Source organism: Lutjanus erythropterus, chromosome 10 (assembly GCF_056507025.1).
Source record: "Lutjanus erythropterus isolate fLutEry1 chromosome 10, fLutEry1.hap2, whole genome shotgun sequence".
Classification (NCBI taxonomy): domain Eukaryota; kingdom Metazoa; phylum Chordata; class Actinopteri; order Lutjaniformes; family Lutjanidae; genus Lutjanus; species Lutjanus erythropterus.
In genome coordinates, this window is record NC_139326.1 from 34,702,871 (window position 1) to 34,726,110 (window position 23,240).

The window sequence follows — 23,240 nt, forward strand, 5'->3', positions numbered from 1 at the left end:
ATGAGGGTTAGAATAACAAGCAGAAGTGTTTCAGCTAACACCTTCCTCAGTGTGCACGCTCACCTGTACAAGTCCCTTTCAGTTAGAGTGCAGTGCAGTGTATCTCAGAGAGGCATGTAAATAAGAGGTGAGTTGTTTTATCAAGGAGTCATTGTGTTTGCTGAAGGATATTTGAGTATCTTTATCTATCTTTATCTTTATCCAGACACCAGTCTGGCATTAGTCCCTGTAACAGACAGAGCTGGTTCACTGTGTCACCACGTCCTCCTCACATTAGTGCCTCTTAGAAACTGCTGATACAACTTCGGAGACAAGAATCGGAGAACTACTTATACAGAACCGAGGCCCCTACGACATCTGTAGCTAGGACTGCACAGAACTGCTACTAATGCATGCAATGGTGTGCTGAACACTATGAATGAACAGAGTGTGCTTACAAGCACACTAGTATCCTGGATATGGTTGGATTTGTAGAGTATCCTGGTTATGTTTTGTGCATAAACAGCATATCCTGGATTCAGGAACCTAGATATACTACTGTGACAGAAACCAGGATACTGTGGCTGAGATGGTGAGAAATCAAGACACACCTGCAGACAGATGATCAGAAACATGGATACTGCTGTGATATTACAGGGATATGAATACCTAGGTTAAATCTAGGTCCAGAATATAATCAAAACAGGACATGGCTCAAAACCAGCATGTTATTGTGCATGTAAATACACTCAGATATACTGTAGAAAGAGTTATGTTTACATTTGTTAAACATAAAGTAATCTGAATCTGAAATACTTTATTGGAGGGAATTGTTGACATTACAGGTGCTCCTGTTCAAGAGTAGAAATATATATAAGCATAGAGAATTATTAGAATATAAAATAAGAAGTATGTTAAAATGTATACATTCTACTCCAATATAAAAAAGATAATATAATAATAACAATAATAACAATATATAAAATGCATTATCTGCAATATATAAGAACAATATAAAAATATAGCAAAATGTAGAAAGTAAAAGATGACTAGAAATACTACAATGGATGTAAGAATTATGTATAAAAATGTGCATCAAGCTATAATGATATATAACAGTGTAATAACAGTCTTGTTTAATTTGCACCGTGAGTTACTGCACAAGTTATTGTAAATTCAAGTTCCTGTATGACAGTCAGTATTGCACAGAGTTACTGTATGACAGTCAGTATTGCACAGAGTTACTGTATGACAGTCAGTATTGCACAGTTTAAGTATAAATAAAGACTAAATAATGAGGTTGTACTTGCTGTCAGAGGTGAAATTAGTCCAGTAATCTGTGGTTTGCGCTGTGTGTTTGAAATGTTCGCATCCACATGAATATATGGTGTCATGTGTGTCCTGATAATGTGGCAGCTTTTTTAATCGACATGTAAAGTAGCAGGGTAAAATACCTTGTCTCTTATCTCTGTCTTGTGTAGCCTACCAAAATACAGCATAATAAAGATTAATGTTAAAATACATGCCACAGACATAAGCCTAGACATGTCTGAACACTGTAATATCAAGGTGATAATATTTGAATATACAACTACATCACAGTTATTACTCATTACTTGGCAATTATCAGACTTTTATATATATAAATATATAAAAAGAACCAGTGGACATCCTTGCCATTTCCACTCTTCCTAATTCTAATGGTTTATGTATTTTATGCTCTGCATCGGTGTAACAGTGCTGCAAAGATCAAAAGTGGTTATAAAATTCACTTAATCATTTTAATGTGAGTATGACTCTGGCCATTCTGTGCACACTTATTTTTGCACTGAATCATGTCTGATTTAGCACTTTTAGTATTTTAAGAAAATGTAGAAAGTGTTATTGTTTAGCATGTATTATCCACAGTTTGTTTAAACTGACTATGTCCACCAAAGGAACTGTAAAACGCACTGTGAATATGATTTGAATACAGTGATTTGAATATGAGCCGTCCGCTCATCAGTCCATCACTGCTGCGTGTGCGTGTGGTGCAGCCATGAGCAAGTCTGAAGGCTGCTGCCAGAGCTGTCTGCATTATTCGTTTGATTATGAAACACCAAAAACTCTGGTTATTCCAAACATACGGGTAGGATGTGTCTTCAGGTTCACCCAGCTGCTGGTGGTGCTGTACGTGGTGGGGTAAGTCACAAAAAGCTTCCATTTGGGGAAATGGTGTCTCCACAGTGTTGGGTTTGGATTTGATTTTAAAAAAAGCGGATTACAAAGCTAAACTACTAATGACAGACTGTTGTGATGTTGTTACAGTTTGATTGCATTGTTGAAGTATCACATTACTGTAAATGTGCAGGTATGTGTGTGTGGTGCAGAAGGGCTACCAGGAGACTGACTCTGTCGTCAGTTCTGTCACCACCAAAGTGAAAGGTTTTGCCTTCACCAACACGTCTGACATGGACCCCCGATTTTGGGATGTGGCTGATTATGTGATCCCACCTCAGGTGTTTAAATATACACTTCACCCTTTACAAAAACACATAAACCTAAAAGCTACTCTCCATCTCATCTGGTATATTACACAGCGATTGTGCTGAACTTATCTACGCTCAACTATGACTGTGGGTACTGAGAGTATAATGGTTTTATTGGCATGTGACATCTGTGCTTCTCTTCTGTTTTACAGGGTGATAATTCTTTCTTTGTGTTAACGAACATGGTTATTACACCTGGTCAAATTCAAACCCGCTGTCCTGAGGTGGGTGGTGATGTTTTGTATGATATTCCTGCTCACACAGTTTTGTGGTGAACATGGGTTTGGTGATTCACAACATGACATGACAGTTCAGGCTAATTTATAATTGATCTTTTGAAGTTACAATTCATCATTTTTTTCATTACTGATTCATCTGTCAGTTATTATCCCAACAAATTAGTTAATAATTCAGTCATGTCAGAAACTCATTTTAAAAAATGTCCATCACAAGTTGCTTAAAGTGCTTTAGTCCAATCAGTTGTACAACACCAAAACATATCTTTGACTGTAAATAAAGATGGATGCCGTATCTCCCACTGTACAAAAGTAGAAGCAGATACGAGTGCTGCCATCTTGTACTGGTGATGTAATTTGGAGCCAGTCTGCACAGTAGTGATGAGGGACTGAGCAGCGGTATTGAGGCCCCGCCCACACACCCAGCCGACTCAGTTGCAAGCAGAACTCAGCTGTCAATCAGGATGTGAAACCCCCATTTTTATAACAACAAATAACTAATTAAAAAACAATCAGATCAGAAAAATTAACACTTGAATAACATAAGCATGATAAAAAAAAAATACTACCTAAATTAAGAGAGACGATCTTTGGGGAAAAATTTATTTAATGCATGCTTCGATTTTTAGTTTGGCCCATGTCTCATCCACTGACATTAGAGGGGGTGGGATTTATGAGCTGTACTGCAGCCAGCCACCAGGGGGGGTGATTGTGATATTGTGGTGTCATTAATAGGGAGCTGTCATGTTGTCCATCTTTATGTCAAAGATAAATAGAATGATCTTAACTTGGGAAAACTGGAACCAGCAAATGTTTGGCTAGCTTGTTGTGGTGTAGCAATAACAATCAATGAAAGCATCACCATCAGGCCAGATTTTAATTTGTCCAGCACTTTGGTATATGACCAAATACCTGCAAAACTAATGACATTCAATCAGCCTCAGCTGACTCAGCTGGCCCTAATTAGGAAATGTTAGCATGCTAACACACTAAATGAAGACATGTCTAAAGAGGAAAACCTATTGAATTATACTGACAATATTTAATATAGCTTTAATTGTTCCAGGGTGTTAGTATTTTCCATGCTGGCTTGTTAACATGGCCTACTGAACAGAGCCTTTGATCATTACCTTATACCTTTATTACCTTACCTTTAATTATGAAACGTATTACTGCCGAAGTAGGATTATCACATTATAACATGAAGAGTTAATTGTTATAACTACATGTTTTTCATGTTATACCAAGATATTTTCATGTTACTACAACATACAAACCTATTATGTTATAACAAGAAACTTTTCTTGTTATAACAATATTCTATTTGTCTCATTACAAACAAAGTTTCTTCTTATAATGCTATGTTATCATGTTACAACATCTTTATAACAATATAATTCAGTATTTATTTTGTTTTAACATAAAATGTTTCACATTATAATATGATAACATGATAACTTGCTATTATGTTATTATCATGTTATAACATGTAAAGTTTCATGTTATAACAAGACATAAAGTATATAGTTCTAACAAGAAAAGTTTCTTTTTATATGATAAGTTTGTATGTTGTATTAATGTGAAAATATCTAAATATATAACAAATTATATTTTTAACATTAGTGACCAAAATGTTAAAAACATGTTGTTAATAATATATTGAAGGTCTACTGAGGATGAAACAGTCTGCCAGAATAATCAGAGAACAATCTGATGAGTTACACTTCATATTGTGTCTTAATTTTCTCATTTCTCAGGCCAGTAAATGTACTTTATATAAAGGATTTCTAATATAAATGTACACACTGCCTCATGCTGACAGGCTCACATCAGGTGAGAGATTAACACTGGTGACTTCTCCTCCAGCTTCCAAGCCCATCGACTACTTGTGTGGATGACTGTGACTGTATAGAGGGATACAGTGATCCTCGAGGAAACGGTAGGCCTTCCTCACTGATATGTGTTCATATATAAGGTGTAAATTATGTGGATTACCATGGAGACACATTTTCCTGTCAGGTATACTGACCGGGCTGTGTGAGAACTATTCCACAACTGTCAAGACCTGTCAAGTGCACTCGTGGTGCCCTCTTGAAATAGACACCAAGCTGCCTAAGTAAGAATATGTGCAGTGTTAAAGTAGATATAACTAATTATACTATTGTATAGACCTGGCTTGACATGTCGTCTCTGTCTCACAGACGTGCACTGCTGGCTGCTGCAGAGAACTTCACAGTGCTGATCAAAAACAGCGCAACATACCCCAAGTTCAATTTTCACGGGTCAGTGTGTTTCTGAACATGCGGAGAGGCACACGCTCCTACCAGTACAGTATATGCAAACATGCTGTTTTATTGTGTGTGAAGTCAATTTTTTTGTCTTCTTTCCTCCTTCAGAAGGAACTTACTGCCACATATTAACTCCTCGTACCTGAAGAGGTGTGAATTCAATCGTACAACAGACCCTGACTGCCCCATATTCCGCCTCAAACACATCGTCTCAGAGGCTGGAGAGGACTTTCAAGACATGGCTGTGAAGGTGCATAAATGTTTACTCCTGTGTAATTTAATCCTTCACAATCCCCTGTTTCCTTTGAATTTCATTTTCCTGGACTTTCACAAGTGAATGAAGGGATAGATTATTGGAAATGGGGTTGCATAAGGTAGTTATCCATAGTCAGAGTCTTAGCTAACTTAGATGGCATTCAGCACGCCCCCCTTTTTGGAAAAGAAGATAAGATAAGACAAAAACAGAGTATGTTTTCATTAGTGTATAATCACCTGAAAATAAGAATCATTGTGGTTTTGGTAACTTAAATTGAGCTGTTTATATCTACAGAGGGTGCAGTCGTCTTCCACGGAGTCCGCCACATTGCTCCACCATGTTTCTACAGTAGCCCAGAATGAACAAACCAAACACTGGCTAGATCCAACCTTTTTTTTTTAAGTTTCATGGCCATAGGCTATTTTTTATGATATATACTGATATACATTTTTCAGCTGACCCCACAGCAGTACATTGCTTAGCTTCCTACACCAGTGCTCCTGCTTCTCTCCCAAACTGGGGGTGTGCTGACCACCATCTACTTTAGGTAATATGCTGACTATGGATAACTACCTCATGTAACCCCACTTTAGATAATCTTAACTATCCCTTTAAAGGGTCATATTTGTCTAAACGTACACACAGTTGGTTAAAGAACTTGTGTTTTATGTTTATAAAGGGTGGTATCCTCGGTATCATTATTGACTGGACCTGTGACCTGGACTGGTGGGCAGGGAAGTGTTACCCCAAGTACACCTTCCGCAGGCTAGATGACAAAAATCCTGTCAATAACGTGGCACCTGGATTCAACTTCAGGTGAAAATGAACAAACGATCATTAATAAAAGGAATAAGCTGAGAAGAATGTATTTTAAAATGAGACTGCTTTTAGGTTTGCAAAATACTTCCTGACCCCAGATGGACGAGAAACCAGGACCTTAATCAAAGCATACGGGATCCGGTTTGACGTCATCGTGCATGGAACTGTGAGGCCTAAACCAATTTTGAAATTAAAGTGACTTCACCAGAAAGATGTGTGTGTTCTCTTTGCTTTGACAAAACCTGGGGTCTTCCTTTATCTTGCAGGCAGGAAAATTTGGAATTGTTCCGACCATCGTGAACTTGGGTGCAGCGTTATCATTCCTGAGTTTGGTGAGTAGACACGTTCAGTTGAAATCTGATTTCTACAAAAAGCAATGATTCACAGAACTGGAATGTTTTCCCCACAGGTCCCTGCAGTTTCTGACTGGTTTATGTTGACGTGCATGAGTAAGAGAGACCTTTACAGCAGACACAAAGTCACATACCTGAATGAGGATGCTGAATCTGTAAGTGATTGATCCTCCAGTTTCATATCTTACATTCTTCTTACTGCTCGTAGTAATTAGTATGGAAGCCCATTTCCACCAGTGTGATGAAAAAAGATCCTGTAATGAGAAACTTTCATGAAAGAATGACTTGGTATCTCAAAATAACAAGAAACTTTCTCACAATACAAATAATCATAAAATAATGAGTTAGAATCTCAAACTAATGGGAAACTTTCTCCAAAAAATGAGGAACTTTCTCAAAATAATACCAAATATCTTAAAATAATAACTTGCATCTCAAAATAAGTATTAACTTTCTCAAAATAATACTAAGTATCTTAAAACAATGGCTTAGTATCTCTAAATAATGACTTATTATCTAGCTCATTCTTGTTTGAGAAAGTTTGTCATATTGACTTTCAGGAGCTCCTTTTTTCCATCACATTGGCGGAAACAGACTTTCACAACTTCGTACTGAATAAAGGATGTTTTTTTTGGGGGGGGGGTCAGTCTTTACTCCACAGCTCATCTGTTTCTGTTTTTTAAATACAGATACCATTGGAACCCACCTACGGAACTCAGTAGCAGGGTCGCATCAACGAGGGAACATTTTCCTGCAGAGGAGTCTCAACCTGTTCTAAAACAACTGACATGAAAACAGATATCTTCAACATTTAAATCCATCAATAAAACTGTTTACTTGTGTAAATGTCAGTGATGGGGGAAGTACTGAGATCCATAACTCAAGTAAAAGTACTAATACCAGACTTAAAAGATACGCTGTTTCCAATAAAAGTTCCGCATTAAAAACGTCACTAAAGTAAGAGTACATTAGTGTAATCAGGAAAATGTAATTAAAGTACTTAAAGTAAAAGTGCCCAATGCAGAAAAAATGTCCCCCATCACTGTCATACTATTATATATTATGCCATTTGACTATTATTACTCATGCATTCATGTAAGGATTTTACTGTTGCAGTTGGTTGATGTGGAGCTCATTTTGAACTGTTTTGTGAGCATTTTCTCCATTAGTCGATTGATTGTTTGGTTTGTAATAATTCTGATAACAGTGAGACATATCATCATGATTACTCAGAGCCAAAAGTGACACCTTCACAAAACTTGTTTTATCCAACTAACGGTCTAAAACTCAAAATTATTTTCAAAATTAATTCAAATGATTCAAATAATTAAAAGAAAAAGCAGGAAATTCTTGCATTTGTTAAGCTGGTACTGTGAAATGATTTTACATGGAAATGTACTTGAATGATTGACAAAATAATAAAGTAATTAAGAATTTTCTTGAGTCAATTGACTAATTGATTAATTGATGAATTATTTCAGCTGTAGAGTACTTGTATAAGCTGTTAGGTAGTGTAATCCATAACAAAACATATCTATATTTTATAAACTTTTCATATTTGTAACTAAAGCTGACAGATACATTTGGTAAATGTAAAGAATGAGTATAAGAAATGTTTCCCTGCAGTTCAGTCAGATTGAAGTGAGTCCGCCGCACCGCACGGGGGCAGCATCACTGTGAGTGTCAACAAAACCAAACACTAGAGGCTTTTTGCTAGCAAGCAACAGTGAAGTGGAGCAGAGGAGCCTTTTACACAGAGGCACCGTCACAAATACTTGCTAATGTATAGTTTTTCGAACTTTTATCTCGTAATTGTGTAGTTACCTAATAGCTGTATGTCTAGCAGCGGTGTGTGTCGAGGAGCTAGCCTCGCTTTGAAGCAGCGAACCTGCTAACACACTAGTTAATGACAGTGTTAGCCCGGCAGCTAAAGTTGCATTTGGACAGCTGGTTTCTCTCAGTTAGCTTCGATGAGGAAACCCAACCCCGGCGGCTTAACTGCTGTAAACAAGACTGACCAGCTCGTCTTGACTTAGCTAGTTGACCGCTTGTCTCAGTAAGAATTCAACAGAATGACAGGTGAGTGACACGATCTCATATCAACTTTATAACATTGTTTTCTGACAGCAGCGTCAGTTGGATGATTTTAAGATAATAATAACACCACTGGTTTTCCCAGATGATGCCGTCTTGCTGAATGTACCTGTCATTCGGCAGCTGTACCACTGGGACTGTGGGTTAGCCTGCTCCAGAATGGTCCTGAAGTAAGTGATCAGTAAAGTTTCCAACTTGTAAAATCATAAATGTGGAATCTTTTGCATTATGTGCTTTTTAAAGGGAAAATTGTGAACTTTTCATGTGATTGTCCGGTAAATATAGTCAATGGACCTTTTTCACAGCAGCCATTTTGACATGAAATAGTAGACTAAACACAGTTGGTACAAATTACATCAATTAAAAGAGTTTGTTCACCTTAAAATGAAAATTAAGTCATTATCTACTCACTCTCACCACTAAACCCGACCTTTAGTCGGCATATGGGTGATTAGATAATGGCTGAATTTTCATTTTTGCGTGAACTATTCCTTGAAGGTTTCATTCCATTCAGGTCAAACAGAGTCTGGGTGCTGCTGTTGGGCACGTTGGCTCATTGGAAATGCTCTGACACATAAATGGAACAAGACCTTAATTAGCATCCCGACTATTTCATATTGGTATGGCTGCTGTGGAAGGTGTATTGAAGCAATAGATTCCTCAGGGTGTGCTATAATGACCAATCAAACTGAGCAAAGCTGCTGGCAGAGCCCTGTTGGCAGTGCTTTCTTGTACCAGGATGCCTTGCACACAAACTTCTGACTCCCACACTCATGTTGCTATGTATCATTTTGAGATACAAAGTCATTATCTTGAAAAAGTTACTTAACTGGATTTTTTTTCCATCATATTGGCAGAAATGGGCTTCCTCAGAAATTAAATTAAAGCTCTCTGTGCACTCCGGGGAAAAATATCCCCATTAAGAAATATGACATGAAGATAAAAGGGATCATATGTTGATAGTCTTCTTGTTGATTCAACATCAGTATAATGCACTTAGAGAAAGTGAGAGAGAGCACTCTGGAAAATACTGCCCTTCACCCCGCTAGTTTTTCTTGTCTGTCACATACTCTACAGAACCGCACATGTAACAAAAAATAGATGAGACACAGAATCCCTAGATGAAGCACCACTGCAGCCACGGCTGAATGGTGTGAGCCGCGCTGCTCACACAGGTTGTGTGGCTCCTCTAGCACTGAAATCAAAAGCAAGAGGTTCAGTGACACATACATGCTGCTGCTACCTTCTTTAAGGCAGGTGTATCATGTGGGATTTTGGGCTTTCTCAGACGAAAGATGGCAATGTCTTTGGTTGTGGCTCCTAAACGGTGGCGCTAAAAACAAACTACTTTTCTTTTTTCAGACACATAAATGCAACTATTGAAAGGAGTCAATTCCTGTTCAGCATCATTTTGTTGTATCTCTACCAGCAGCGTAGGTTGATGACGCGTGTTGATGCGATGTGACCCGTGTTGATGACGTTTTATGGACTTGCCTTGTAGCCTGCGATTCAGTAGATGTTATCATACAATCTACATGCCTCAAACTCGATGTCACACCCAAGTTTACTAGATCCATGTGGTACAGTGTGGCTTGCAATAAACTTCAAGGATTGCTAAAATCTCACAGTCTGTAGAAGAGTTAAAGGGGACAAAGGCCAGTTCAGGCCATGCCAAACTGACCGCCTGAGTAAAAAGGTCATTATACACGCCACACTCTGGGACATCTATGGCACTGGCTGTTTGGCCATGGTATAATTCCTACCCTACCATAGCTATTATTTGGTTGGCCAAAACATAGTGTTAGGTGACAAAAATACTCATCTCTCATCTAGAGGCAGAGACTTGAAATTCAAGTTGCAGTTCTTCTTTGCCCTCAACTACATTAACAGATGCAGGAAGGACAACAGAAAGCATACAGATTCTGTTGAAACTATAATATATGCAGCACACTTAATCCAGAGGATTTATAGCCTCCTACTGTTTAATCTTGCAGGTACCTCCATCCAGTCAGTGATGAGGAGTTTCAGAGAGCATGCTGGGAGCTGAAGCTGACAGAGAGTGTGTGGACTATTGACCTGGCCTACCTCATGTGCCATCTGGGACTCAGACACTGCTTTTGCACACAGACTCTGGGCGTTGATAAGGGCTTTAGGAATCAGGTACTTTGCAGAGTTTAAACCATTACTGCTCCTAACAGATTTGAATTTTCTAGTTCTGTATGTGTTAGCTGCGTCTTTGTTGTCTTTTGGTTTGCAGTCCTTCTACAAGAAACATTTTGACACAGAAGAAGACAGAGTGAATGAACTCTTCCTTAAAGCAGACAACAAAGGTGTGGTGGTGAAGAAATGGTGAGTTTTTAGTTAATTATTATTCATTTGGACAAGACGCCTCCTTTAGCCTCAGACAACACCTGAAATGTGTCGATGGTTGTTTTTCCACAGTTCTGTGACCGTTCAGGAAATCCAGTCTCATCTGGAGCAGGGTCACGTTGCCATAGTGCTGGTCAACGCCGTCGTCTTGACGTGTGAACTCTGCTCCTCGCCTGTCAAATACTGCTGCTTCCTGCCCGTGGGCCAGAAGTGTTTCTGCAGGAAACCAGAGTACCAGGGTCACTTTGTGGTTGTGTGCGGCTTCAACAGGACCACCGGCTGTATTTTCTACAACAACCCAGCGTATTCTGACCGTGAGTAGTCTCATGTACACAAAGCACAAGCAGAATGCAGCATAACTGTATGTAAATAAAAACAGTTACATGTCAGTGAGTTTCAGGGGAGAATGCCACAGCTTTCTGTTAGAAATCACTTTCTGACCTCACCCATTTTGATTTAAACACACTTTTTCCAACATGTCAGATGTTCAAACCAAAACTAGGGGTGAGGTCAGAAAATGATGGATTTCTGATGGAATGACGCCGCCAACAGACGGTGTCACAGCAGGACTTGGAAGGCCTAATATCTGTTATTGTTTTCAACTTGTTAAGTCAGTTTTTCAGAAAAATAATTTACACTTACACTTTTGTTACCTGTTTAATTTTGCTTGATAAAAGTCATTCATCAAGCAAAAATGTCAAACATTTGCTGCTTTTCTGTCCTTTACTTCATTGTAAATTACGTAACCATTTGGCTTTTGTACTGCTGGTCAGACCCAAATAAAGGAAGTCATGAACCTTGATCTCTGACAAAACAGAGCAGGCATTTTTAGTGGTTTCTAGACATTTTTTTTATTAAACTATAAAACTGATTAATCTAAACAGTAATCATCAAATTAATGAAAATGACTGTTAGTTCCCTCAGAAGCAGATTAAATATTTAAGTTGATTTTGTTCAGAGGCTTAAAATGACTGGTTTTGTCAGCAGTGTAGACTTTTAGTTGTGAACTGCAAGCCATTACTTTATTTATGCATTTAAAATAAGTTTGTGGAATAACCAATTATTGAGGTAATAAGGATAAAAAAAAGTTTGGTTATTGCACAAAAAAATCTGCCTTTTATTTTCACAATTATTAATATAGTTTCATGCTCATCCCAATTTCTCAGAGCCCAAAGTGACGTCGTCATATTACTATTTTTGTCTAACTGACAATCAAAAATCCAAAGACTTTTCATTTGCCATCATGAAGCCAGTGAAAAACAGCAGATCTTTACATTTAAAAAGCTGGAACCTGCAAATTTTTGACATTTTTGCTTTAATCATTTATCAAAGCAGTTGGCAAACACTTTCTTTTGATAGACAAACTGTTGCAGCTCTACTGCACAGCAGAACTAAAGGTCATGCTTGCAGCTCTGCAGGCACAGCATGGTTTGAGCTAAATGCTCACAGCAGCATGTTAACATGCTTATTTTTAGCGGGTATAATGTTCAGCGTATTGGTTTTGTGTGTTACGATGGTAACATTAGCAAATTACCACTAAACATAAAACAGTTGAGATCGAGGAGGATGTCAAACCAAAGTACTGGACAAATTGAAATTTTAACCCAATGATGGTGCTTGATCAAAAGTTATGGAATCATCAAAGTTATTAAAATTCATCCAAAGGGGGGCATGAATGTCTGTAGCAATTTTCATAGCAATCCAACCAATAATAGTTGAGATATTTCACTCAAAACACCAAATGTGAACTTCTGGGTGCGAGAGGAAAAGTCAGGGATTACCTGAGTAGATTCATCATCTGGAAACAGACCAACATTGTCATTAATAAAGCTAAAAAGACAATTTGCTGATTATTGATCTACTATAATGTTCTGACTCCGACACTTTGTGCGTGTGTGTTCTTCAGGTGTGTGCTGCACCAGCGTCAGTAACTTTGAGGAGGCTCGGCGGAGCTACGGGACAGACGAGGACATCCTCTTCATCTTTAAGGAGAGCTGATGAAGAGTGATGATGGATGTCACTTTTCCTCAGCTCATCGTTATAGTGACACGATGCTGCAAGTCAACAGCGTTGGATCAGCGGTTCCTCCTGTCACAGATCCCCTGGGCCATCCTCTCCGGTGCTAATAAACCCCACCTGCTCACTTAGCTGCAGATTCACTGCTCTTAAACAGTCAATACTACAAAAGACCCAAGAAGGATTAACAGCAGAGTCAGTAATCCAAATTGAACTCTTTTTTTGTTTTTTGTTTTTTAATTTCTTCTCTGAGAGCAGATAGTTAAAATGAATTTTATCGTGTCATTGTTGAATTTTAAGGACTGTGGTTGCTCGTGCATTCAGAGCTATAAACTGTGAGCTTGAGTATTTCAAACTTTGTGAAACTACAGTGGATTAAATGTGGGAATCATGACATAGAGTAGGAATTACCAGGAAATAATGTGCACATAATTCAGGGCTTGATGATGACAACATTTAGTATATCCAGTGTATTTGTGCTGTTCTGTGTTCACGTCTGAAGCCTCACCTCCACTTGCCTTTAAAAACAAAAAAACAAAAAACATCCTCCTAACTCACCTCTCGTTCACTTTTAATTCTGATGATTCTGTCAACAGGGAAAACAGGACGTAGTTGTGTTTTGAGAGTCTCAGGTAATTAAAGCCCTAAAGTGTGACGACACACACATCAAATGACAACTAGTTCAATGCAATACTCCATAGTGTGTCTATGGATCTCAGTCTACCTGCAGAAGAACACAGACTGTGGACTGACGCACTGAAACACAAACTCAACCTGTTTCTTTCACTTCACTGGGGGCAAAAAAAATCAGCTCAACAACCTCCGTTTTGGTGTCGTGGCAACATGCTGCAGATATGAATGCAATGTTCAGGTGTTTTGATCACGTTGCAGAACAAATGTGTAATCTGGACTTAATCTTGTTCTGTTGAAAGCAGTGAAGACCAGGTAATCTCCTCATTGTCCCTCAGTTTTATTTTTTATTGTCTAATTTTGGTATTATGTATACATTTTTGCACTACGCTTTTCAAACCAGACATAATTGTGTTATTTAAATTAAAAATGTTACCATGAAGCTGCTTTTCTGAATCTATGAAAAGTGATTTCCTCCTGGTTGTGCTGTTTGGTAAGAACAAACAGCACGTTTTAACCTCAAACTTTATTTTTTATGAAACATAGAGCTGCATTTATTATATGTTGTGATTAAAGGATTTGAACATACGCTCCATCCTTGTCATTTTTTAGGTACATGAGTATTTCGTGAGGCACTTGACACTTATAACTTTACCATATGTTGCCATTTTGCCAGGTATTCATTTGATAAAGTCATAGCTGGGTCCTGTTTTTCATATTAATGTGGGCTATCATGATTTCCAACTATGATCATTTTAATTTCTCATCTAACTAACTTGGGTCTTTGTAGGACAGAATTGTTATCATAAATAAATCATATTTAACAACAGCACTTGCTTCCTAAAGCATATTCTACTTGTGAAATAAAAACTGTAGACCTGTACAGTAGATCATAAACACTTTATAATTAATGAGACTAACTTAATGACAGTTCTCTATCAAGTGATAATGAAAAGGCCAATGATTGATCTGATAACAAACATTTTGTTGAATTTATCCTTTTTTCTCTTTATGATCATAATATCCCAAAGTAAATTTGAAAAACAGGATTTTTATGAAGTCTCAAACAATAAAGGTGTAATCTGTGATATTCTTTTAAAGACAAAGACAATTTTTTTTGCTTCTCAGTGTATAAATAAGAATTTTAATTCATAAGCAAACTGAGCAAAAACTCTTGATTAACAACTCTTACTTGACCTGGTTTGACAGAAGAGAACTACGGCATTAAGAAAAATTCAAGGAGGAAGTTTTTTTTCTTAGGCATTTCGAGAAGCAGACATGTCGAGATGTCAACAATAAAGTCAAACTTTCTTATTGGTCCATTTCATAAGAAAAACATAAGTTAGTTTGCTTTGTTTTGCTCTTTTGATTTTAAGAATAAAAGCAACATGTTGAGAATAAAGTTAAAACACCATTTTGATATTTTTAATTAAGTTGAAATGTTTAACTAATTAATTATTTATTTATTTATTTATCCTCACAATGCAAAAATCTTTGTTTTTATTTGTGGCTGTAGCCTTGAAAGTTTAACTTTATTCTCAACATTTTGACTTTATTCTCAGAATTCAACATTTTTAAAAATGTTCCTCTAATTTTTTCCCCCTATAAATAGCACTAATCCATAGGTTTGACCTCTGTCTTATGGCTAATGATAGTCAGTGTTAGAAAACTTAGTGTAGATATTGCTGTGTAACTGATATAAGTGACGGTTCACTGACTTTGTGACACTCCACTTGTGTTACAGTAAAATATAGTTTTAGCATTTAGCATTATCCTATAATTGTAATTTGTGGATTCACAGAAAATCCAGGCTTGTGTCAAATCATCAACAATAAAATCAATAAGCATTAATATCACATAAAGAACAGGACGTGCTTGAATTTCAATTTAATTTTCTGTGATGAAGTGATGGAAACAACATGGAAGCCATCTGACAGACTGTCAGGTATGAACAACATGTCAAATGAAACTAAAAGATCTGAACTTTGGGATTAGTGGAATCATCTACTCTTTCACTATATTGGGTTTGAAGTCATGTCTGACAGCGTCTGTCAGTTCCTCTGCATACTCAGCGTACCGTCCAGTCATCTGCAAAGAAAGGTACAACAAACATGTAGATGAACAGAAGTACAGAAGAAAAGAGTGTTTTGACCACAAAGTGTCCACATCACAACAAAGCTCCCAAAAATCTTTGCCTGTTGTTTGTCCAATATACAAGCATCCAGTCACTGCAGCTCACTCACTCACTCAACCTTTTGAAGTCAGTCAAAACTGGACATACAGGTGGACTGCTAACATGTATCCTGTCCAGTTATATTCACCTTAAAACTCCATTTATCACTGATTTGTCTGTTCAGGTTAAGATCCATTTCTACGACCAGCAGTCCGTCACGTGTCCTGGACAGCCCCGGGGTGCGGCTGCCATCAGGAGCAGCCACATAACTGGATCCATAAAAGTGTCCAAAGTCATGGTGAGCTGCAGAAGTCAGGACAGATCTGTAAGACGTACTGAAATAATTCACCCTGCCAGTTATAACTACTCACTGAACACTGAGTTCACCATACAAGATGTGAGGATTAAAATGAAAGAGAAGCTAAGTTTCTATGAAATAAATCTCTTACCTTTTTTCCCGTCACCAGATGTGAATTCACTTTTGAAATGTTCCTGTGTAAAACACAAGAACGCACTTAAAAGTCACACAAGCTCCCAACAGTGATTGATCAATCAGCAGCTGTGTCGACACATCTGGGCAGGGACATAGTTACACTACCACAGACAATCAGCTAATGCCACTTTATGTTTACTGGTTTCAGGAAGAATAGGATGTGGAAATAGCCTGCAGTTTAATCATCAGTGATGATAAAATGGTCACAGGCGCCATATTGTTTGAAATATTTTACCTCAACATTATTTTAAAGGGGAGATTTGCATGTTCATGTCAATTTTAGTAGCTTTTACCAAAAAAATTCTTTTATGACATGTTTGAAAATGATCAGAGAAAGATTTTTATAACCAAACCAGCTTTAAAAACTGTGTTTATCCAAAGAAACCTTAGTATGTCTAAAGTTTTGTTGACAACCTGCATTTAAGTATCACTTGAGTTTCATAAGCTGTCATTCATCAGACCTACATGATTAGGAACAGATCACATGTATAGAGACTGACTTACCGTCCCAACACGGTTGATTGCACAAGTGAAACAGTGGTTAGCTATCGCTGCATTCCTGGCCTCTATAGGCCACATGGGCTCACTGTAGAGAACAAGTAACATGCACATATGACAACAACTTCAGTACAACATGTAATGACTGTAATAGGTCCAGTAACACAGACACTACATCTGAAATCAAGGCTCGTTAGGCAAAGCAGACAACTGCCCCGGAGCCCCCAGACCTCCAGGCCCGGGTGGATTACTGAATGGAAATACCGGGCACAGGCCCAGGAACCACTTGAGCCACCACAACAGAAGAATGACTAGAAAGAAGCACAGAACCACCACCAAAAAACAAATCTACAAAAAATGCAAATGACTAAAGGAGACACAAAATGACCACTGATTTAGCCAGTTAGCTGGGTAGAGAGACAGCATTAAAGAAATAGCTAGAAAAGACGATAGCAAAATGACTATAAAAAGACACAAAATGCCCCTTCCACCCCAATGCAATAAAACCACAAAAAAAAAGAAAAATCACTACAAACAGACACAAAACAACAAAAAACAAAAATCACAATCACTGCAAAATGACCACAAAAAAACTTAAATGACAACAAAAAATGCCAAAGGACTACAAAGGGACACAAAACAGTGGCGAAAAAAAATGCTTATCGCCTACAAAAGAGACACACACTGACCACAAAAACATGCAAAACAAATACAAAAAATGGCAAACAAAAAATGCATAACAACTACAAAGAGACACAATATGACCACAAAAAATTCAAAACAACTAAGACATATAACATCGACAAAGAAATGCAAAATGACCACTAACATACTGAAAGATTTTTGTGTCTGTCAGTCTGGGTGTCTTGTTTTGGGTGGGGGCTCTTTCTCGTCTGTGGCCAAGGGTCTGCTGAGTTATAATCAGTCCATGTCTCCAGGGGCCCCAAAAGCCCCAGACTGACTGTCAATCAAATTGTGATAATATGGTTAACTGTAACCTTTTTAAAGTAGGAATTAAGGAACCAACTAACAAAAGCACAATGTTGCATATTCCCAAATGAATTTGTTTAAAAGGGGGGCATCATCATACTGAAGTACAGGAAGGACACAGTGCAGAGTGAGTGGGGAGAAAGAGGAGGTTAATAGAAGCCAAAATAATACTTTGTCCATTCTGTCCCTTACCTGAGAGCTCCGACAGTAGCTGAGGGGTTGAAGATGATCTCAGCTCCGTTCATACTGTACATGAACCAGTTGAGAGGGTGATGTCGCCCGTAGCAGATATTCACAGCTATCTTCCCAAACTGCGTCTGGAACACCGTGTGGCCAGTGTTGCCTTCCATATAATATGTAGACTGAGTGTAAAATAAACAGAGTGAACACAGCAGTTCATTTCAGACAACTGTGGAGGATCAGGAAACAGAAAACACACACAAACCTCATTAAAGTCTCCGATCCTGGGAATGTGGTTCTTCCGGCTCTTCCCCAGCACATTTCCAGAGTTGGAGATCACCACCGCTGTGTTCCACAGAGTGCTGTGCAGCTCCTCTCGCTCCAGAATCGGAGAAATGACCACCATGTTGTATTTTTTGGCCAGCTAATGACAGAATGACAGTGTTACTGGGCTTGTGTTCTGTAGTGAAGCACATCCTTGCAGTGTATCAAACCTGTGTATTCTCACCTCTTGGCAGAAGCGTGTGGTGTTTCCCTTCTCAGCAGACTCTGCAAACTCCGTCCATGGTTCTTTCTCGCGGGTGCAGAAAGCAAAGGGCATGGCTGTGGACATCAGGACAACTGGTTAGTCTGTTTTACTGGCTGAGACGTTGTGTGTAGCTCAGACTCATTAAAGACTCACTCCAGGTCTCCTGAAAGCAGATGATGTTTACTCCACACATGGCGGCCACCTCAACCATCTCACCAACCCGGCTGTGCATGGCATTGATCTGTGAAGACAAGAACCAGAGGACTGACAACGCTGACTTATAACTTGGTAACACTTTCTATGACACACATAATGCATTAAAATATACTTTATAAAGCATTTTGTAATGACTTATATAATATTTTTACACAGCCATTTGTAATTGCTGGTCACTCACTGACATTCTTTTTTCACACTAACCCCTAACCCTTAAAGAACGGTTAAATGAAAAAGGAATATGATAATAATGTCTGTGACGCCCATATCTATAATGCATTATAAGTATGTTTATAATGCACTGTTAATAACAAGGTATACTTCAATTTATAAACACTCATAAATATTCAAAATGTAATGTGTATAGCCTATTTGATTTGACAATGCTTTTCTTCCTTCAGTGAGAAACACTAGCATTATAACAATGATTATAATGCATTGTAAAATGATTAAAATGTAATTCAAAAACAATCATTATGAGAATTATAATGCACTATGATGCTTCAAAAAAATGTCAGTGAGTGACCAGCATTATTATGATACCTGACCTTATAAACCATTGTAAAACTTTTAGTTATAATAACTGTTATAAAGCATTTTGAATATTTCTGACTGTTTATAAATATAATTATACAGTTCTATAGACAGATTATAAGCATTTCTAAGTAGTTTATAGTGTATTATAACCGCAACTATAATGCATTATAAAAATTATTATAATGTATTACAACTATAAGAATTATAATACACTATGACCCTTGTCAAAAAATGTCCGTAAGTGACCAGTACTTATGAAGTTTTATGATAATTGAGATGATAAAAGTTATTATAAAATGCTTTATAATGTGTTATGATTATTGTTATAAATCATTAGGAACATTTACAAGTGTTTATAAAGATAATTATACCTTTTATACACAGATTATGAAGTATTACAACTGTTTAAAATCCATCATAACAGCAATAATAATGCATTATAAAATTATTATAATGTATTACAACGCTGACAATTATAATACACTATGACCCTTGTCAAAAAATGTTTGTAAGTGGCCAGCAGTTATTAACTATTATGATACTTGATCTTATAAGTCATTATAAAATGCTTTATGATGTGTTATAATTATTAATGTTGTAAAGCATTATGAATATTTATTAGGGCTTTTGACTATTAAACAGAGCTATAAGCAGATTATAATGCATCATAAGTATGTTTATAATGCATTATAGACATGCACATTTTAGACAGTGTTGTCTGTTAATTCTATCAGATGTGCAGCATGCTGTTTGTCTCTATCAGGTCTGTTTGTTGTAGTTGTTGTACAGTCCAGACCTGGTCCAGGACGGGGGCATCAGTGGGCAGAACAATGCGGTGCTGAATCAGTCCCACGCGGATCCCTCTGGGCAGCCTCAGCTGTTCCTGCGCCGCTTCAAACCTGAAACCCTTCAGCTCAAAGTCACGCTCAGAGGCAGCGTCCACAGCACAGGCAGGGAGGTCCAACTTCCTGTAACAGAAAAGATTCTTTATGAGTGACGTAACGGTGGACACAGGACAATCGTAGAGCATTAATTAATTGTAATAACACTGATAAAACCTGTGCTTACTCTACTCTTTCACATCAATATGGCTGCTGTGAAAAAGGTCTATTATTAAGACGTTCTGTCTTGTGTTTCTCAGGCCTTCAATGCAGTGAGAGGTGAGAAAACCTTGTCTGTCCTTGACTGTCCACATGCCACAGAGCAGAGATCACAGTGTGTGACCAGAGACTACAGTGGACTCTGGCAGCAGAAGGTATGTCTACATACACCACACACACCACATGATCCTCAGGTCAAGAGTTTGTTTTAGAGATGAAACAACTGGTAGACTATATTATATATCATTTAGCCCATCCACAGAAAATTAGTTTAATAATCAATAAACCATCTTTCAAGAGAAATACCAAACATTTGCTGGTCACAGCCTCTAAAATGTGAAGATTTTCTGCTTTGTCATATTAGTCAGTGAGGTGAATATCATTGGGTCTGGACAGAACAAGCTATTCTAATAATCAACCTTGTGCTTTGGGATATAATAAAAGGCATTTCTGTTTTTGTTTTTTGTTTTGTTTTGACATTTTGACAAAACGAGTGAGTTATTCAAGAAATTAATCTGCAGATTAAACTGATTAACATAATTGTTAGTTGAAGTTTAGAGCTGCAGTGATTGATGTAATCGATTAGTTGATCAAAATAAAGAACTGTTTTGAGAATCAGTTTATTCTTTCAGTCACTTTACAACAAAAATATCCAACATCTGCTGGTTTCACCTTCTCTTTGTCATTTATGATAGCAATTGTAGAGTCTTTGGTTTTTTGACTGCTGGTAACACAAAAGAAGTAATTTGATATAGTGATGATCATTCTTTACAATTTGTTTTGGCATTTTAACCAATTAATCAATTAATTGTGAAAATTATGAAAAAAAACAATAATGAAAATATTCATTAGTTTGTGTTTTCTTTTTCAGTGCATTAATGAATTTCTTTTGTCTGTAACTGGAGATGCCACTAATGAACACCTGGACAGACTTTTCTTTGGACAGGTTAAAGGTTGTGTGTGTTTGTGCACAGCAGCTCTGACAACTGTGACCAAAGTTCACTCAGCACAACAATAATTTACCAGGAACAAATTGAATATTTAAAAGATAAAGTACAGAGCCGATTCACTCCAGTCAAACAATTTTATGTCGCGATGACTCACTTTGTTTCCTTCCCGAACAAAATGCGTTTCACCTCGGTGAGCTCGGCCTCCGGCAGGTGGGACTCGAGACACTTCTCCAGGGACTCAAACTCACATGTTGAGGACATTTCTGCAGCTTTTCTTCGAGTTTGTGGTTTCAGCAGCAGCAGCACAGATCAGTGTCTGTTAAAAGACCGTATGCACGTTTTATGTGCTACAGTTGTTATATAATCCTGTGGTGTCTGACGCAATTCAAGATTTTAGGAAGAAGAGCCAGATTCCAGCGGCTGGTCAGTGAGGTGGGTCATTAACCCTGTAGCCGAGCCCTCTCTGCCCGCGCGCGTGTGTGGGTGTGTGGGTGTCCAGCAGTACTTCTTGACTCCACCTGTGGGTGTCACGAGTGTAGAGACTCCCACATCTCCACAGAAATAAACTTCCGTTCTCCCTACTTTCCACTGAGATAGTCAGTAATGAAACGAAAGTAAAATTTGTTGAAAAAAAAAAAAGTTCCGTGCACGACTGCGCTCAATCCAGCCGCTCCAACATTTCAAGTGCTCCCGTATTGCGGACTTTATGGCAAATTCACGGTGGCGGTTGAGAAAGCCAACGCTAGGATGCTACAGCGTGGAACAACTTCCGGTTTTCAAAATAAAATGTGGGTGATTGAAAGGCAAAAACAGCCGTGTCAGTGTGATCCTGCACAGATTTTAAATCATTGTTTAAATCACTTTGCAGTTCTTAATTTTTTCACAAAGTATCTCAGCAACTTCAGTGGCCTCTAGTTTGTCAGATTCTGTGCAGGCCTTTAACTCCATCTCCTCCTCAAGCATTTGAATGAGCTCCTCTATGTCCTGCCAGAGACCATTCTCCTGCTGGTCTTCCATTTCCATTCTTTTAGCTGAATGGTCCTCAGAGACCCTTTCCAATTCTGCCAATTCTTGGACAAGAGCTTCCAAGATTTCAAACTCCCTCAGACTGTCTGTTTCATTCTCGTCCCTTAGGTCATTCTGTTTCTGGAGCAGCTCCTCAGTTTCCTGTTGGAGACAATTCTTTTCCCTCTTCTTCTGGCTCTTCTGCATTGCGTTGAGTGTCTGCAGGTCGTTATCATAGCAACTTTTTACATGCTGTTTCTTTGCAAAGTGTCTCTGCAACTTCAAAGGCATCATGTTTTTCAGCTTGTGCATGAACCCACAACTCCATCTCATTCTCAAGCTTTTGACTGAGACACAATATTTCACGGCGGACCTTTCTGTTCCCTGTCTTCCTTTTCCAGCTTGGTGACAAGAGTCTGCCTTTCAGCTGAATGGTCCTCAGAGACCTTTTCCAGCTCTGCCAATTCTTGGCAAAGAGCTTCCAGGATCTCTAAGTCCCTTTGACTGTTTCCGTTTGGTCCTTTAGGCCATTCTGCTTCTGGACCAGCTTCACAATTTTCTGTTGGAGAGCATCCTTCTCCTTCTTCTCTCTCCTGTACATGTTGGTTGCATTATCATAGCAACTCGTTGCTACCTCTGCTTCCTTGCAAAGTGCCTCTGCGACCTTGATTACCTCAAATTTGCTGGGCTCTTAATTCTCTCTCCTTCTGAAGGATCTGGTTATCGAGCATCTTGGGTGTAAATGAGGGCTTATCTGAGATGTTGTGTCTGGCCTCAAGTTTCTGAATGAGTTCATCTGTGATGTCAACAGCTTCATCTGCTTGGGCCTTGGCCCTCAAGTCCCTCTCTACCTGGAGCTGATGGTTGAGCTCTTTAATGTTTTGACAGAGAGCTTCCTTCTCCTTTCTCTCCAGTGTGAGCTGAGCTGCAAGCATCTGGTATTAAGGTGACTGCTTGCCATTCAGGTTTTGACCAGGTGCCTCCACAGCTGAGGTGGAGA

At 38.2% G+C, this 23,240-nt stretch overlaps 3 protein-coding genes across 3 annotated transcripts; 2 read left to right on the forward strand and 1 right to left on the reverse strand.

The window, feature by feature from the left end:
* The first annotated feature begins 1,997 nt into the window (after positions 1 to 1,997).
* On the forward strand, positions 1,998 to 7,898 carry p2rx4b (purinergic receptor P2X, ligand-gated ion channel, 4b). The gene is made up of 12 exons (XM_084729621.1): positions 1,998 to 2,160; positions 2,330 to 2,477; positions 2,660 to 2,731; positions 4,610 to 4,682; positions 4,763 to 4,859; positions 4,945 to 5,025; positions 5,140 to 5,281; positions 5,967 to 6,103; positions 6,179 to 6,272; positions 6,373 to 6,438; positions 6,516 to 6,614; positions 7,149 to 7,898. Exons 1-12 carry the CDS (start codon positions 2,018 to 2,020, stop codon positions 7,179 to 7,181), a joined length of 1,185 nt encoding a protein of 394 aa, XP_084585747.1. The 5' UTR covers positions 1,998 to 2,017; the 3' UTR covers positions 7,182 to 7,898.
* Positions 7,899 to 8,153: 255 nt separating this feature from the next.
* gucd1 (guanylyl cyclase domain containing 1) lies at positions 8,154 to 13,171 on the forward strand. Its single transcript, XM_084729622.1, has 6 exons — positions 8,154 to 8,538; positions 8,639 to 8,723; positions 10,548 to 10,713; positions 10,811 to 10,902; positions 10,996 to 11,237; positions 12,830 to 13,171. The coding sequence occupies exons 1-6, from the start codon at positions 8,532 to 8,534 to the stop codon at positions 12,919 to 12,921; spliced, it is 684 nt and encodes a 227-aa protein (XP_084585748.1). The 5' UTR covers positions 8,154 to 8,531; the 3' UTR covers positions 12,922 to 13,171.
* Positions 13,172 to 15,440: 2,269 nt separating this feature from the next.
* On the reverse strand, positions 15,441 to 21,827 carry upb1 (ureidopropionase, beta). Its single transcript, XM_084729145.1, has 10 exons — positions 21,390 to 21,827; positions 19,982 to 20,153; positions 18,586 to 18,673; positions 18,412 to 18,506; positions 18,169 to 18,327; positions 17,916 to 18,085; positions 16,740 to 16,821; positions 16,192 to 16,234; positions 15,891 to 16,045; positions 15,441 to 15,657 (listed from the first exon to the last, which is right to left on the reverse strand). The coding sequence occupies exons 1-10, from the start codon at positions 21,494 to 21,496 to the stop codon at positions 15,574 to 15,576; spliced, it is 1,155 nt and encodes a 384-aa protein (XP_084585271.1). The 5' UTR covers positions 21,497 to 21,827; the 3' UTR covers positions 15,441 to 15,573.
* Positions 21,828 to 23,240: the final 1,413 nt, after the last annotated feature.